The following is a 17830-nucleotide window of genomic DNA, read 5'->3' as shown; positions in this document are numbered from 1 at the left end:
CACCGGAAGACTGTTGAAAGATTTGAAGTGCACCTCTTGGTCCACAAGATACGCTAATTGGTGTTCACAATGACTATTAAAGACCAAATAAAGAATGATCATTGGTTGATTCCATCTTTCGATGTAAAATCTGAAACAATAATAATTTTGCTAAAAATGTGCCTTCATTACAGCTGTCATGAGGGCTAAAAATAACCATAGAAGATATAAGCTATAGAAGTGGCTAAAAAATACATATATTGCCATCATTATTGCAACAATCTGTGGGGAAAAGCCGATATCACTAGTCGTAAAGTATGATAGTATTTTGTATTTTCGATCTAGTATCTCATGTTCTGACAAAAATGGAAATTACCAATCAATACATCAATCAATTACTTTATTTTTACAGCCCGTTTTTATTCATTTATGATGCAATTTTTAGGCAAAATCACAAAAAGTGTTTTTTTTTCTATTGGACATTGTTTCTGCAGAGCGGCAGGTAATCCTCACAAATTCACCCTTTGACTTGTGGGTGGGACTGTTGGCCCCGAGTTAGCCTGCACTCATTTCCCATCATCCCACTCTCTCCTGCTAGCTTACTGCCCCTCACAACCCCAACCTAACATGACTGGAGCAGCAAAAATGCCAACAACGAACAAGACTAACAGACTCTAGGTTGAGACAAAGAAAGCAAAAATGTCCATGGAAAAGTAACACTGATATCTTAGACCAGGATTACTGTTTCAAAAGATGTTTGAAGTTACAAATTTTGACAAGATTATCACCTTATTGACCTAAAATGTTTGTAGCTAGCTTTGGTATGTAAAGTGTTTGAGTACAAACATCAAAATATTCCTCATACAGCAAATGAAAGGAAACTGTCATGGTGCAGGGTGGCTCGAGAGCCGGTTGGACCCAGACGCAGAGGTGGAGGCATGAGGATCAGAGTCTAGAGGGTTTAATGAACAAACAAAAGGCTATGAGGGGCCGTATAAGACATTATTTATTCTGAACCATTCACATTCATACATTCTTGCTCTCACAGTCATATATACTCTCTTTCGCATACATATATTCTCTTACGCATCCATATATTCTCTCTCTCACATTCATACATTCTTGCTCTCACAGTCATATATACTCTCTTTCGCATACATATATTCTCACTTGCACATCCATATATTCTCTCTCTCGCATGCATATATATTACTTTACACATACATACATTCTCACTCTCATTGTCACTCTTAAAAAAGAATGTATGTATGTGAAAGACAAGTATATATGAACGTGTGAGGAAGAGTTTATATGTGTGTGTGAGAGAGGAGTATGCATGAAACGGAAGTTACTTTGCATGAAAATGAAGGCACTTTGAATGAAACGGAAGGCAGATGATTTCTCGTGCTCTGATTGGACGAGAGGCCGCCACCTCCCATTTTGAACACACTCTAAACCAGGGGTCACCAACCCTGTGCCCGCGGGCGCCAGTGCGCCCGCGAGCACCCCTTGTGGCGCCCGCAGGGAATGCACCCAAAAAAAAATCTTTTTTTTTTTTTATTCAAGCAAATATTCAACAAACAACCACGGCATGTCTGTCAATGACAACAATATCAATTCTGAGATAAAGGTAGACAAAGAAAACCCAAATATGTAAACAAATATAACTTAAAAAATAATCACTAAAAGTAAGGGTCTATTACAAAAGTTTAAATAGATCAAATAAAGTACACAATTTCTGGACATTCTTATGATTCATGTAATGTAAAGATTTTGAGAATAGGTTGAGGGGGTTGAGTAATCCATTAATGTGAGGATTAATATTCCTGTCTGTTTTTATTTACATTTATGTTTAAAAAGTTAAAATTAAGTTAAAGTTTTAAAGGTTTAAAAGTTTAGCTTTAGTGTGTTCAATAAATATTTATCTTGTTCGGCTGCAACCTAAAGTCTGTTTTGAAATTAGGCTCCCTCTGCAACTGAGTTTGACCCCCCCTGTAATACGAGTCTAGAAAATTCATGCATGTTTTTGTGTGTAAAATGAGCAAATAAAAATAGGGCACACAAAAGGAAGTCCTCAAATTGTGTTGTTTTTTTGTTTTGTTTTTTTTTGGGGGGGGGGGGGGGGGGCTAGGAGGTTTTTAGTGGCGCCCTTCATACCACTTGGTGCCCATGAAATAGCCCTCGGTCTCAAAAAGGTTGGTGAACCCTGCTCTAAACCCTATCACTTGTACTGACTCATAACTATTAAGGTTACACAACTTAAATGTCATTTTGTAGTTGATTCAACTATAAAGTATTAAGCTCTATCAAGATTTTTTCAAATTTAACTTAACAGTGCTAAATATTTTAAAGCTTATTTGTATCTAGCACTCAAAAATTTTAAGATCCCTGAAGTAGCGTCACGACGTCATCACGTACTGGTGGGAGGGTCTTTCGTTTTCTCTACGTTAGCTCAGGTGGCCATGTTGGATTTGCCGAATGCGAGTATGCGACGTTTGAAATTGAAAGTCGAGCATTTTATTTTTCTGCAAAGCGTTGCGATTTCGTCCCGCTTCAAGACGCCCCAACCTCGGGTTTTTTTTTCATCCGCCTCATCGCTGATGGTGCCGTCTTGTCTTCAGCCCTGATTTTATTTGGTAAGTATCGTTCATGGTTTATGAATGAATGCTTTAAAAATGCTCTTATACTACCGTAAATGTGGTTTACTGTTGTTTAAACATATGTGTGTTATGATTGTTTTAGAGATTAATGTGGAAATGTATACATGATTAGTTTGTCATAGCAGACGTATGGCGAGCCAAACCCAAAATGCATTTCTGCCCGTAAGTTACGACAGTGATGAGGTTTTTTTTTTTTTTTCAGAGGTAGAAATGATCTGTTATGCTGCAATCACACTAAACGTGATCCGCGTGTGAAATTCGCGTTGGAGGCCTCTGTCTGTGGCTAAAGTTTGCTGTTGGACATTTGTCCAAAAATGTCACTCAAAGCCTCTAACGGTTGTGTAGGAGGAGCTACCGCCAACAGTTTTAAGCCTGGTTGCTACATGGAAGCATTGGGTTTTGAATGCAGCTTTAAGCTTTTATAAATCACTGATCTCCGTTATAAAAAAGGTTTTTGTAAAAATAAATTAATCAACGTGCTCGTGTTGTGTTCAGGTACCGAACTACAGAGTGTTCAGTGTTTCACCTCCAGGTAGACGCCAAGGCCAGCCAGGTAACTTGTCTCAGTTATTTGTCTAGAGCTATTTTAAAAAAACAAAAAATGCAATAGGTTGTGTAGTGCAATAAATGTTTTTTGATCAGAATATAATTGAAACATTTTTTAACATTGAAAAATCTCTTTTGGACTTTTTCAGATACTGAACTTCAGAAAGTTCACCAGAAAGTCACCATTTCACCAGAAAAGACCTGTCAGTGGGTGAGTTTTATACTTATTTAATGCATTCATCCTGAACTATTACCATTATTAGATTTATACGGCAGCATGGAAACATTTATGCACATTTTAACTAGCCAAAGGTCTAAATAGAGCTGAAATTATTTACAATTTAACTAAACATATTTAGATTGCAGGCTGAAGGTGGCACAATGGAATGGAGGTGCATGTTGTGTTCTGTTACTTTGGCACTATGCAGTACTACATATAATACTCCAGTACTACATAGCCAATATTCCAAAGTGTTTCCACTGCCATGTATGTGGAGACACTTTGGAATATTGTCATGTCTTTATGACAGTATATTACAATAATAAAATGATGTTGCATTAGCACCATTCCATCATTTGAAACCATGAAAACTCATCTGTCAAGATCTGAAATGGATTTATGTAGAGTAGATGCAGCCAGAGGAAATTGTGCAGTTTTTACATGTTTGTGTAACTTAAAGCTGCCCTTTTCTGAGACCAAGTCCACCAAAACAGACAGGAACTGGCCAGCTTGGTTAGGATTTATGACCTCCAGGTGAATTTCTAATGTGCATAATTCAAAAACAGATAACAATCATTTGTAAACAGCTGTAAGAAGCCAAGGTGTAACTTGCCTTCAAATGACTTTGGGTCTTTGACCTGAAGTGGATCATGACATAAACACTGTATTGTCCTCTTACTAGAAATAGACATCTAGAAAAGGTATCATTTTATTATTTCTTAAAGTTCCTTAAGTAAATATTGGAAGTGTTTGCTCTGCATTTGCTTCAAAGGTAATGGATATTTCTTTTTATTCTTTTAGGACCAACGTGACGTGAACATGAGACGGGCACTTGTCCTCCATGCACTTCCTGTTTATCTGCATGAAGATGCCTCCAACTTCTTCAAGACCTGTACAGTAAGTGCACACGACTCCCTGTCAATGGTTTTCACTAATCCTTTAATATTGATTGAGTTTTTATTGAGTGACATAATAAATAGGGCAATTGTTTGTAGTTTGTAAACTGAGTGATAGTTTTAAATGGTTTTAAAACTGAGACGGAAGATGAAAGGCGAACATCAGGGACTCCTGATTGGAAGGAGTGGAGTTTCGTTTACCTTTTCTGCTCCTGATCCATCATTATTTGAATAAAGAAAAATGAAGCTTTAGTCTTAAATTATTTTATAAATGTCCTCCTTCAGAAAAATGCTAAAGAACTTTTTAAAAACACAATTTTAATTGGAGTTGGTCCTTAAAACATCATAGCCAGTTGATTAAAAGCTAACAGAATGTTAGCATGAAAGATTCCCATTGACAGATGGCAGGAATGTCAGTTTTGGACATTAGTGTGATGAATATCTTTGAGGGTCTGAACTCATCTGTGTTTTTTGTTTTGTATTTTCCAGAATACCAGACCTCACAGACACTGCTGTGGGTATCTTCTCAGTTGTCGTGGTGACGCTCCTGATGCTGCCGTCAGTGGTCCCACAGATCTGGCTGACTAATCTCTTCTAACTCTTCGGGGACATCTATGCTCTGGACCTACAGCACCCCAAAAAACTTGAACTTGCCTTCATATTTATTCAGAATGCTGTCTTGAGCCTTGAGGACAGCAAACCACTGAAAGGACATTTATTGACGCTGAAGAATGTTTCGTTGAGTGAGTCTTCCAGAATGGACTATTTGTTGGTTTAAGTGTTATGTAACTAATGTGTTTTGTTGTGATCATTTGCTTTTTCTGCCGTAAAATACAAAACCAACTCTTTTTGTCAATATGTTGTGTGGCACTCTTATAATGCCGTTTTATTGCACTTATTGTTTCTTCATCCTCTTAATATTTGTGCTTTTTTTTAAAGAGCAATTAAAAAGAGTGTATTAAGCAATCACTATTGTGTGGCCTTCACGTTTGTTGGTTTTTATCAATGTTAGCCTTTAAAATGTAGTGGGGCAGTATCAATATCTCTGTTTAGAATACATTTTAAGCTGAAGAATTTTAAATATTTTCAATGCTACACATTTAATGAGTTAAAGAATTTATAAAGCATTTGAGTGAATTTTACATATTTTATGAGTTGAGTAATATAAAAATATAGTTAGTTAAAGCGTTTTTTAGTTGGAAAATATTAAAAACTTTAAGTAAATAATCTCTCTTTTATAAGTTGAGGAATCTTAATATTTTTTATATGAAATAATACAAATGTAAGCCAACTGACAATATGAATTTTAATAAATGTTAACTTAAAAGTTTTAATAATATAACTTAACTGTTGCGTAATCTGTTACAAAATAATTTTTAAGTTCAGTCAACTCGCTAGGGATTACAGTGCAGACGCTAACATGAACAAGCAAGAAATCCCAAATTAACAGACTTGTGTTGTGGAAAGGTATGTTTTTCAGCTAGCAGGAATAATCAAAGTATCTGTTCTCTGTTTCAAAATGAGATTGCCACAAAACCGTATGTTATCTCATACTGGAACAGCTTTGGATGTAGAATTCAGTGGGAAAAGGTTTGGACCCTGCCACAAAAGTATTTCATCACCAATAAAATCAGAGAAATTTCTTTCAAAATTCTTCACAAATTTTATCCAGTGAAACATTTCTTTACTAAGTTTAAAAAAGATCTGGACATAAACTGTTCATTCTGTCATTCCTCACCAGAAACTGTGCCTCATCTTTTTTGGTTTTGCTCTTTCACTCAACTATTTTGGAAAGATGTGATACATTTTATAAGAACTCATCTATGTGAAGATTATAGATTATTTTACGAGCATATTATTTTTGGATATTTTACACAAGAAAGACTTAATGCAGAAAAAATATAGTTAATTTACTTATAATTATGGCTAAATACTTTATACACAAGTGTAAATATGCCAACAAAAAAACCGTGTTTTATGTTTTTCAGAAAGAAATGGTTTTGTATGTGAACAGTATTAAATCTTCCACTAACAAAAAAGCTGTCAGAACAGTTGAAACATGGTCTCTCCTGAAACTTTAACAGATTCCTTTGCCTTATTATTTTTGTTTTCTTTTTGCATAACCTGTTTTACATGGTTATCATTATGTTTTTTTGTTCATTCTCATGGCGAACGTGAAGATTGTATTTTGCACACAGTGGAGTTTTGTGTTTGGTATTTTGTATGTGCAAGATATTGTTAATAAAGTTTATTTTTTTAAAAAAACGAACCGGCAAGAAGTAGCCACGGGGGTCCTGCAGCCATCGGAACCTTAACAAATATTTCATCTCCACCTCACCGTTGCCTTTTTTAAGAAATGACAGCTGGTTTTCCCACATTTATATGTAGTTATGGATCGAAAACAAGAGGAATTTGTTTTAATGTAAATGCGTGTTCCAGCGTCTACAGGAAGTGTCGCCCATAATTCACGCAAAGGCTCATGGGGGCTAGGAATAAGGTGGATACGGATTTTCTGTTTCGGTGGCACTTCTATTACCATTATTGGTATTTGAGACATTCCTTTGTGTCTCTAGAGATGCAGACAGATTTGTGACCACTTGAGGTGAAGATAAAATATTTCTTAAGGTTCCGATGGCCTTCTTATTGGTGCGTGTTAGCGTCTGTTCAAAATGGGAGGTGGCGGCCTCTCGTCCAATCAGAGCACGAGAAATCATCTGCCTTCCGTTTCATTCAAAGTGCCTTCCTTTTAATTCAAAGTGCCTTCCTTTTCATGCAAAGTAACTTCCGTTTCATGCGTACTCCTCTCTCACACACACATATAAACTCTTCCTCACACGTTCATATATACTTGTCTTTCACATACATACATTCTTTTTTAAGAGTGACAATGAGAGTGAGAATGTATGTATGTGTAAAGTAATATATATGCATGCGAGAGAGAGAATATATGGATGTGCAAGTGAGAATATATGAATGCGTAAGAGAATATATATGCATGCGAGAGAGAGAATATATGGATGTGCAAGTGAGAATATATGTATGCGAAAGAGAGTATATATGACTGTGAGAGCAAGAATGTATGAATGTGAGAGAGAGAATATATGGATGCGTAAGAGAATATATGTATGCGAAAGAGAGTATATATGACTGTGAGAGCAAGAATGTATGAATGTGAGAGAGAGAATATATGGATGCGTAAGAGAATATATGTATGCGAAAGAGAGTATATATGACTGTGAGAGCAAGAATATATGAATGTGAATGGTTCAGAATAAATAATGTCTTATACGGCCCCTCATAAAAGGCGCTGCAGAGCAGGATGACAAAACTAAACAAAACTCACTGTGGCGTGGAACAAGAAACGAGGAACATGGCATGACAAGGACAACCAGGACAGGAATAACTAATGGACCAACACTGGAGGAAGGCAGAGACCAGACTTATATACAGACAGGGCAGACAAGACACAGGTGGACACGATCAGGGCAGATGGGGACCAAAGGAAGTAAAACTCAAGAAAACAGACAAGACAGGAGACTTTCAAAATAAAACAGGAAACAGAAACAAGACAGAACAAGGACCAAAAACAAGACAAGTTCAAATCATGACAGAAACCTTTAGACAATGACGCACTCTTTACCAGTATCAGATGGTCTTCTAACGATATACAATGGCATTCTTTTGTGGTTATGCTGACAAATGGGCCGCATCAATCACCCCGCTTCTTCATCTCCAGTGTACTAACTATGCATTTAATCTGCGTCCCAGCCGGTCCATTTGATACAGCAATAACAGCGTTCATAACACCTTGTCTATTTATAATAAACCACTGGCCGCAGGTCTTTTAATGGCTTTTTAATTGCCTTTAGATCGGCGATGCAGCAACGAGACACTCGAGTGGAACTCTTGAGAGAGAACAGTTTAAAGGCAGGTGTGGCGTTTATGTGCAAGCGGCCTCTGGCGCTCTCACAATAAAGGAAAGCACCAGAGGGACCAAAATGAGAAAGGGCGTTTGTTTTTGGTGTTACTAAACATTGTACGAAGCAGTGTGCCTTAAAGTAGAGGACGTCCTGCTGAAATCCTCAGAAACCATGTTAGCGATGTGCGTTCGCTGAGCCAACAGGTCTAAATCTGCTGCAGCTATTTGGTGACTACACCACATAGTCATTCACGCTATTCATACGGAGGCCTGCGTGTTTATGTCACTCGTAATCTGGGTCATTAGCTGTAATAGCAGGCTGCAGCATTGCTGATTTGAATGCTTCTTTAAATCTTAGTCACACCTGCCCTCACAAGTGGAAATGGACAAACCCATTTGGCAGCCCACAGGAAATCTCAAAGGTGTAGACCTCTCGGTGAGCTCATACACGAAAACGTTCATGTACATTTTTCTACGGGAGTGCTAAATAAATGCAGCAAATCAAAAGTCAATTTAAGAACTACAATACAACAGCATTGCTTCACTGTGTGCACCATCATTACAGTTACTTTTTATTTAAAAGGATAAATGACATATATATATATATATATATATATATATATATATATATATATATATATATACACCGTAATTTCCGGACTACAAGCCGCTACTTTTTTCCTGCGCTTACAGCCTTGCGGCTTATTCAGTGACGCGGCTAATTTATGGATATAATTGGCGGCCGCCATGTACGTACTTTCGAACTCAGTGAATAGTTTGAATTCTCTATCTAACACCAAGCACGAGGCATTTTTATTCAACACACCTCTTAGCAGCCAAACAGCATGGACTTGACTTCAGGTCTTAGACACTTCAGTCATGGTTCAACAAAACGAAACACGCATGCCCGGCCGCATCCCAGAATCCTTTGGGGCCATTAGACCCAACGTGCACGTGATCGCCGCTACATTATGATGAAGCTTTCAAGTTAAAAGCAATCGTTAAAAGCAGCGTAAAAAAGTCCACCATCACCAACGGGTTTGGAAAAGCCGGTTTGCTGCGTGACGGAGAGAACAGCGCATGGAGTGAATTTACACTCCATTTACGGTTTCTAAGGAAACCGTAAAAGCGGAATTTTGCTTTGAAAAACTCACAGCCTCCGTGTGAGCTGGAGACATCTTCTCCTGCTGATTGAGCTGCGGGGCCGATGGCAGTCTGATGGCTCCCACACGTAACAACGCACCCGCCCCTCATACACAAAACGTACAGTATTAAGTCCGATTGCTTTTCACAGAAACGATTTGCTCCATCCACCGGCGCAACGGGGACGAAGTGCTCCTCCTTGAAGCTGCCCTGGCCAGAGGTGTCGGAGTAGATAGGAAGGGGAGACAAGGAGCGCGCGGGGCGGGAGCGGAGCGCAGAGGCGTCCACGGAGTGCAGAGGCTTCTGAATTCTGACGCACGCGCCGCACTGAGGCGCGCGTATCGCGCTCAGGCGCGCGCTTTTCAGTCGCCGCTGCTTTATTTTACCGGTGTGTTTTCTAACCAGTCCTGTTACTCCCATAACGCTGCTGCGACACAAGCGGAAGGAGAGCTTTTCCCGTTCACCCCTCCATGCACTGCTGCTACTTGCTAATTCTTAAACACGTACAACAGAATGGCGAGCCGGGCTTTGGCCCCGCCTTTAGCCCCTAAGACTCATGGGAAATGTGGAATCGCGGATGTAAATTTCCTCATTATAACTGAGGGATGTAATGTTGATTATATGGTTACTGTTTGTAATTTTATGTTAGATACCTAGATTGTCAATAAGTAAAAAAAAAAATGAAATAAAAACACCATAACTGAGGGACTTGTGAACAGAATATAGGTCCATGCTGTTTGACAGATGTCGATACACTCAAATACGTGACCCAGAGGCAAAACTGGCACCACCCACAATGTGTTAATAAATTGCACTCACTCTGGGGTGCTGGGCGTGATCTGTCAGGATGACAATATCGGCTAACACATGCGCGGCTTGTACTCTGACGCAGCTTGTGTATGTATATAAGCAGTCAAACACGTGAATATGGGTGGGTGCGGCTTGTAATTGGGTGCGCTTTGTAGTCCGGAATTTACGGTATATATATATATATATATATATATATATATATATATATATATATATATATATATATATATATAGCCAGAAATGTTTTTCTCTGGAAATGTTTCATTTTCACCATTGTAGTGTTGATTTAAGCGTTTGTTGGTTGTTACAAACAGGCAGGCAGATGCCTGGATCTAAGTCCAGCAGGTTTATTGACCAGAAACATTGACAGGAGTCAAACGCATCTATTAGTCCATTTGTTATACATTTATTATAGATTTGTTATACATCTAAACCTGACTGTAATGATTATAAACTTCTTACTTACTTTTACACCCCCCCCCCCCCCTTTATAATTCCCCCCCCACACACACACATCCCTCTCTCTTCTTCCCTCTTTTTTTCCGTCTGGTCCAACAAATAACTTTTCCAAATGTAAATAGTGAGAATAAAGGTTTGTCTTAATTACAAAAGGGGTTTATTCAGATATACACCTTTTTGTTTCAGAAGATTCATAACCCCATGTTGGGAAAGTAGAATACACACAAGAGGCCTTCAGTTCTCATCTGTCTGATCAGCTGTTGGACAGGACAATAAATATATATATATATATATATATATATATATATATATATAGATATATATATATATATATATATATATATATATATATATATAGATATAGATATACATATATATATGAAGTTAAGGCAGGGTCGGGCAGGCAGAAGTCAATCACGAGCATAGGAGGTTTTAGATATCAGACATCGGATGTCGCAGATCAGGTGGGGTCGGAGCAGGCGGTAGACAAACAAAATCAAAACAGGATCAGGAAAACAGAATGTCAGGTCAGAGTAATAATGCTTGGTAATGCAGCCAAGACGGAACAAACAATACTTTTCACAGAGCAATACTCGATGCGCTTCTTAAGTCTCAGGCGTATAATTGTCAATAGGATTCAGGTGAGCGTCATCTGGGGGCTACCTGCTGAGGCAGATGGGAGATGTAGTGAGTGAATAATCCAGTGACCGGAGAGGGAGACAGAGCTCTGATTCCTGACACTAGTGGGGTAATGTTGAAATGGCCTTTACTACAGAAAAAAAAAAACATATTTCTTGCTTTTGGACAGCAGGGGGCAAAAAGAATTGTTTTGAAAAGGTCCAAAGCAACAGATTTTAAATATCACTTTGACCATAGTGCTACCAAAATTTACAAATAAATAAATATTTTGCAGGAATTCAATGTAATATTGATAGTTTGGGGGTGGGGGAGCATAACCTGAGGCTAGAAAAATTTACTGAAATCAGGTATGAACAATTATCTAGATGTTAATACTAAATGTAGAGATAGAAAAGCAATCAAACCAAAAAAAAAAAAGCAGAATTAGCCCCCCAAAATAAAAAAATAAAATAAAAGGTTGAACAACCCAATACAACTGAAAAATAAAAAGCATAACAATCCAACTGACCTGAATAATAAAGAACCAAACGATTCAATCAAACCAAAAAATAACAAGCTGACCAATCCAATCGGACCGAAGAATGAAAAACCTAACAATCTGATCTATTTAATTGTGAATCTCTCAAACCAAATTATGGGTTCAACAAAATAAAAAAGAAATAAAATGTAAGAATAAGCCAAACAATCAAGCAAAATATCTCTAACAAGTTTCAATTTGATTTCTGTGGATTTTGACACTTATGAGTCTTTAATACAAAAATGTACATTTAGGCCAAAACTTAATAATGCAACTTAATAAAGATGCTAAAAATGATAGGTAGATTATGTTATCCATTTTAATTTTTGAATTTCTTTTTTTATTGAAAACAACTAATTTTGTAATTTTTTCTCTTTCCCCCCCAATATATAATGTTATTGAAGTTTTCTTGTGTTGTTTTAGATCAAATTGTTTCCAAAAAAAATATGTTTTATACATTTTCAGAATTCTTTTGGTTGTTTTGGAACCACAATGTCAGGTCATGCATTGTCCTTTGTGTTTTAACCTACAGCTGAAAAAGTAACTTTAGCAAAAAAACAAAAAACAAAAAATAGTTCCACCAAACACCTAAAAACTATCTTTTATGTGTAAAACTGTTCATTTTTAAAGTTCAAAGCCCATAATGGTTGGTGGAAATTAACTCCAACTAAATTGACAAAGATAAAGGAAAATAAAAACCCTATTGGAAAAACAACAACACAAAATGCCTGTAGGACACAGGGAGGTATTTTTAAAGGATATTCTTTAATATATTAATATATTCTTTCGGATAAGAGGAGGAAGATGGATGGATGGATGGATTCTTAATGACCCTTAAAAGGTTTCAAAATAAAAGTGGGAGTCGTAATTTATCAAATATAACACTACTTCCTAGGCAACCTGGGTGGAGGAGGAGGTAGGGGAGTCCCTCCCAGAGTTTCAGTTGGTGTAGTCCACCGCTTGAGAAGAGCTTATGTTTAGGCAGAGGGAGTTAGGAGAAGACACAAAAAAAGGGGTGAGATAACATAAGTTTCTTACCTTCCAGTGAATGAAAACAAGGAGTTATGTACTTAGTTTCGAGGATTTTCTCTAGGATTAACATAAAAATTAATTTCATCAACTTAAAAAACAGGTAAGGAGTGTGTTTCCATGGAGTTTGATACTTTGATGTTGACGTTTATGCAGTTTTCTTTAATGAATATCAGATAAAAACATTAGTTAGTCTTTGTTTTGTTCCTGGTTGTATTTGCAACCAAGCTTTTAAGTTTAACCTGATCTGTCACACTTAAAACAAGCCATTTCTGCTTAGACTGCAGAGTTCAGTCACTTGAGATTGTGTAATTCTAAACCCAAAAGTTGTACTCTCATAATGTGACAACGTTTAGAAAGACCACAGGAGCAAGCTGTGTTTACAGCTCCTTCCTCGTCGTCCCCTCTCATTCTTGTTGCTTGTGTGCCTGGAAGTTGTTGTCGACATGGGTTTTTAAATAGCTGCGGTCCGAGCGATTCACCATCTGTCCCCGAGGGTCGCTCCATTTGGAACATCCCACACACACATGAGAGCCAGCCACGGTCGAGTACATGCTGCGTATCACCTTGCAAATGTGTCTTGCATAAGGAAAGACAACAGTGGTGTGACACTTTTTGTTGTATTACTACAGTAAGATTTCCATATGGTTGTTTCGGGTTGGCCACTTGCTTCTGAAACCTCTGATGAAACATGACTTGCAAACTGACTATTAATAGAGTTGAAGTATTGGTAGTTGGGCCCTAACCCCAAATCAGAAGTTGGAAATTCAGGATTGCAAGAGTCAAATGAAAATTTAATTTAATATAAGTTTAAATAGAATTTTGCTATTTTAAACCAGTAAATAAGTAAGGTTTTAATCCTTTCCATGTGTCTCCTTGTGAATTTCAGATGTTGCTCATACCCAGGGTCCACTTGATGGAAGTTTATATGCCAGGGTTCGCAAAAAAGACTCCCTTGAGGGAGTTGTCACTGTCAATGGGCTCCCAGTCTGTGAAAAGTCCTTGACAAATGCAGAGAACTCCTTGCCACAGACCAACCATTCCCTGCAAACAACCGAGCATTCGCTTCCTGTGACGGGCCACACATCTCTTCCTGCTGTTGACCACACCCTCTCTGTAAGCAGTGATTCCGGAAACTCCACCGCATCTGTCAAGACCGATCGTACAGATGAGCACAACCATTCACTGCAGAGTGCCGTGAGCCACAACAACCCGCCGACCACCCACCAAATACTGAGCCCGCAGGAAAAACGCGAGCTCGATCAGCTTCTGAGCGGTCTCGAGGCACCTACTCAGAGGCAAGCGTACCTGTCTACCTCCACTAGTCCAGGTGGGGGAGTCAGGCACCTTGTTCCTGCTCAGGTGCACGTCAACGGGGGCCACAACAGGCTAGTTGGTGCACCTTCAACAGGAGAACGGGAGACAGATATCCTTGATGACGAACTGCCTAATAGCCAGGAAGGTAACAGTGTGGATAGCTTGGGCACGCTCTCGTCCCTAGAAGGACAAGCAACTCCAGGTGATCTCTATTACCAATCCCAGACTCCTGTCAGTGGGCAGAACGACGGTCCATATCTTGAGAGAAACATTACTGGGGAAAAGCTGAAAGAGATGCCTGTGCATGGAGTACGAACCCCTACAACCATGCAAGAAAGGTCGCTGGACTCATCATCGCCACAAGGGGAATACAACTACCATAATGGAGTTGGGATGTACCGTTCACAGTCATTCGGAAATCCAACAGCCAGTAGTCCTGAGACCAACCCTAAACTAATGCCCAGGGCTCCTGAGAGGAGCACCAGTAGCCGGGAAGCTGTTCAACGAGGTCTGAGCGCCTGGCACCAACATAGTCTTCCAGATGATCCATTTGGGCCTCCTCTTCAATCTACCCACAGCTTGCCCCATTTCCCAACTTCTGCTTCACAGCGTGACATTGAGCAGTCCATTGAGGCACTTAACATGCTGATGCTCGACCTGGACCCAATCAACTCCCATCTGTCCAAATCTCACAGTGCACCGCCTGGGGAGAATATCATTAATTCCTCCCAAGTTCCTTTTTCTCAAACGTTAGCCAGACCCTCTTACCAAGCAGAGTCTGCCATTCATGGCTACAAGAATGCTGGGTCAGTCAACAACGCATATCACCAGCCTCTACGAACCACTGGAAGAGTGTCAACAGTGACGAACCAGAGTGCAGTCACGGACTCATCGGCGCACTCACTTCCACAGAGGTCAAACGCTGGCTACCAACAGCAAACCATCACTCCAACACACACTCCTGAGCCCTACCTCCAGACACACCAATCCCCTTACAACCACCCTAGTGTTTTGTCATCTAACTTCCACCAGCATGCACCAACTAACTCATATGCAGGCAGCATTGTTTCACACTCCCCTGATCTGAAAGGGTCATCTCCATACCCAGGGTGCAGCACCTCTTCTTCCCCACTACCCGCCCTTACCCCTCAGCTGAAGGACTTGTCTTCTTCACCCTTGCCCAAAGAACAAGACACAGAAGAGGAAACACTAAACTTAGAAGGCCTTGTCGCTCACCGCATAGCTGGTAAGGCTTTGACTAATTGCTTTAGGTTATGTTTTAAAGTCAAATGAACTCTATAAATGAAGTATGGCAGAGCTAATGGGTTGAAATGAGAGTAAGGACAACCAAATATTCAGAGGCTTCAGCCTCCATGTTCTGTCTGGGTTCGGAATAAACTTCCACAAATCATTCATCTACAAGTCACTTCCATTCGATTCCTTTGTGTTCTCATATTTTCTGTCCTATTGGGTAAAAACTGTGGCTATGGCAATCACTTCCTGCCATTTCTCCCCACTCTGCACCTCTTTTACCCATCTCCTCCTCCACCTGCCACCTTCCTTTCACCACCTGACCTACCCTCCATGGAAAAAGAGTACAACGCTCGCATTCGAGGCATCAGCCAAAGCATGACACCTCAACAATGTGACCGTCATCGCTCCTATTCCTTCTCTGGTTTGTTCACTTTTTAGTTTATGTTTTTCCCTGCATTCTTTAATGTTTTCTTTTCTTCATGACTTTTAACCATTTTTAAAAATTTGTTTAACCGTCTTTTCCCTACAACCCAGTCCTTCTCTCCCAACCTCACTTACTATCCCATCTTAATTATTAGGATTGTGGTTTTATGCACCAGTTTTTAGAGAACATATAAGAACCATAGAAACTGTGAATACTTTGGATGCTTTTAGGTGTTCGCTCTAGAGGGATGACCCCAGAGGTAACACAGGAGACCGGTAGACGCCGGACCACCAGTGAGGGCCAGTACCAGAGCAGCCATGACAATATGTCAGCAGCGCACTCACCAGACTTCGCCAACAATCTGGCTCTTAATCCCGGAGGAAGACCAAGAGAGGTGAAAAGACTTTAAGCATTTTAGACCTGTGATCTTAAAACTTCTTACAATTTCGATGTATACAAAGTAAAAATGACAATATGGCAACTGTTGCTCTAAACATCCAATACTTTTTGTTGTCAGAGTTTGAAATTATTTTTCATAAAATAAAAATATATATATTTATACTGGAAGTGGTTTGATCCCCAAAAATAAGTTGTATTCTGCCCATAATAACTAGTATTGAAACAGAAAAGACAGTTGAATCAAAGCTAATCATAAATTGAACATTTCAAAAATTCTGTCTTATATCCAACAAATTTCTTTCATATGTGAATAAATTGTATAGATTGACGTTTAATTGTAAAAAAAGTAAAAACTACCCCTGTGATATTTTGAAAGTAATGGAATTACATTTTTACAGGGTCCCATGCACAGCTACCGTGAGGCGTTTGAGGATGATGAGGCGGGACGATTCGCCAACAGCCCCACTTTTGGGGGCGGTGGTGAGATGTTTACCATGTCGCCACAGAGCCCTTACTTCAACACGTGTAGGTTCACACTCACTGCAGACATGGGGCACAATTAAAACGCTGTAAACTCATCTCATTTAGACTGTAACTGATGTCAAATTAGTACAAAAATTAATGAGTAAATATACATTTGTCAAAACTGGCTTTAAAAGTAGATAAGACAGTTTTTAGATTTAAAAATTGGCAATCAATCAACATTGTGAAGTCCACTACACCATAGAATGGACAGAAAATTCAATTTTTTGAAAATAAAATGTTTTGTAAACCCGGAAATCAACAAAAATAAAGGTTCAATATCATTTTTTAGTATCAGTTATGATTACCCACCATCTCAAATTTAATCCACACATTTTCAAAATAGTGTAACTGTATTATCAAGAATTATTTATCAACAAATTTTGAATTTATTCAATATAGAAAGTAGTCATCAATTGTTATTCTTTTTTTAAATGTTATCTTCATCATAAATTTTCAAAAAATTAGCTTAACCTTTTCCCGCCAAAAGTGGATTTTGTTTAGATTTCTTGAAGGCAACCATTTTGAAATGAGCAGGAAAAGCTCTTCTACTGCCCCTAGTGGAATGATAATGAACAGCAGGGCAGAAAACATGGATCAAGTTGGGTTTCTGGGGGAAATTTGGATTGAGTAAATGAGATGGGGGGTCTCAGAAATGCGTTTATACAATATGATACAATATATATATATATTATCAATAGATCAATATATTTTTCAACTCTTAAAATTGTATTTTAAAGCTTTTTCTTAAATTAGATTTTTTAGGTTAAAATGGAAATATGAAGTAGTTCCTTTATTGAGGACTATAAAGCTTTCAGCATGGTATCTGCTTTTCTAGCTTTTGTAGACAGTGTTTCCCCCTTTTACTGCAGTCAGTCCTGAATCTCTACATAGTATCTTTGCCTGGCATTTGAGCAGAGTCCAGGTTGTTTCCAAAGTTCGTATGTTTTCACTAAGCCTTAATCACGTGTACCCATACAGAGATTAATTGTATAGTTGCTGCAGGTTTTTGGGTTGTCTCGAGCCATGGAGGTTCATAGACAGGAGTGGCCGTATCTTAAGGGGAGAGCAGGTGTGTCTTGCAATTCCCTCAGGCC

General features: G+C 38.8%; 1 protein-coding gene across 7 annotated transcripts in view; it reads left to right on the top strand.

Moving 5' to 3' along the window:
• LOC101164874 (tensin) overlaps nucleotides 1-17830 on the top strand; it is a 119976-nt gene that overhangs the window by 93411 nt on the left and 8735 nt on the right. For 4 of the 7 annotated variants that reach the window (XR_002875058.1, XM_023964926.1, XM_023964928.1 and 1 more), the window contains 4 exons: nucleotides 13707-15380; nucleotides 15729-15809; nucleotides 16043-16206; nucleotides 16610-16736. Coding sequence is in view for 6 of the 7 variants with exons in the window: in XM_023964926.1 (XP_023820694.1) it covers nucleotides 13707-15380; nucleotides 15729-15809; nucleotides 16043-16206; nucleotides 16610-16736 (2046 nt within the window). In the remaining variant the exon portion in view is untranslated. The remainder of the gene's footprint in view (nucleotides 1-13706; nucleotides 15381-15728; nucleotides 15810-16042; nucleotides 16207-16609; nucleotides 16737-17830) is intronic. The other 3 variants (XM_023964935.1, XM_023964932.1, XM_023964938.1) reach the window with 2 other exon arrangements.

This window comes from Oryzias latipes, chromosome 2 (assembly GCF_002234675.1).
Source record: "Oryzias latipes chromosome 2, ASM223467v1".
Taxonomy (NCBI): domain Eukaryota; kingdom Metazoa; phylum Chordata; class Actinopteri; order Beloniformes; family Adrianichthyidae; genus Oryzias; species Oryzias latipes.
Note: the sequence above shows the minus strand (reverse complement) of the source record. Positions and strands in the feature narration are given on the sequence as shown.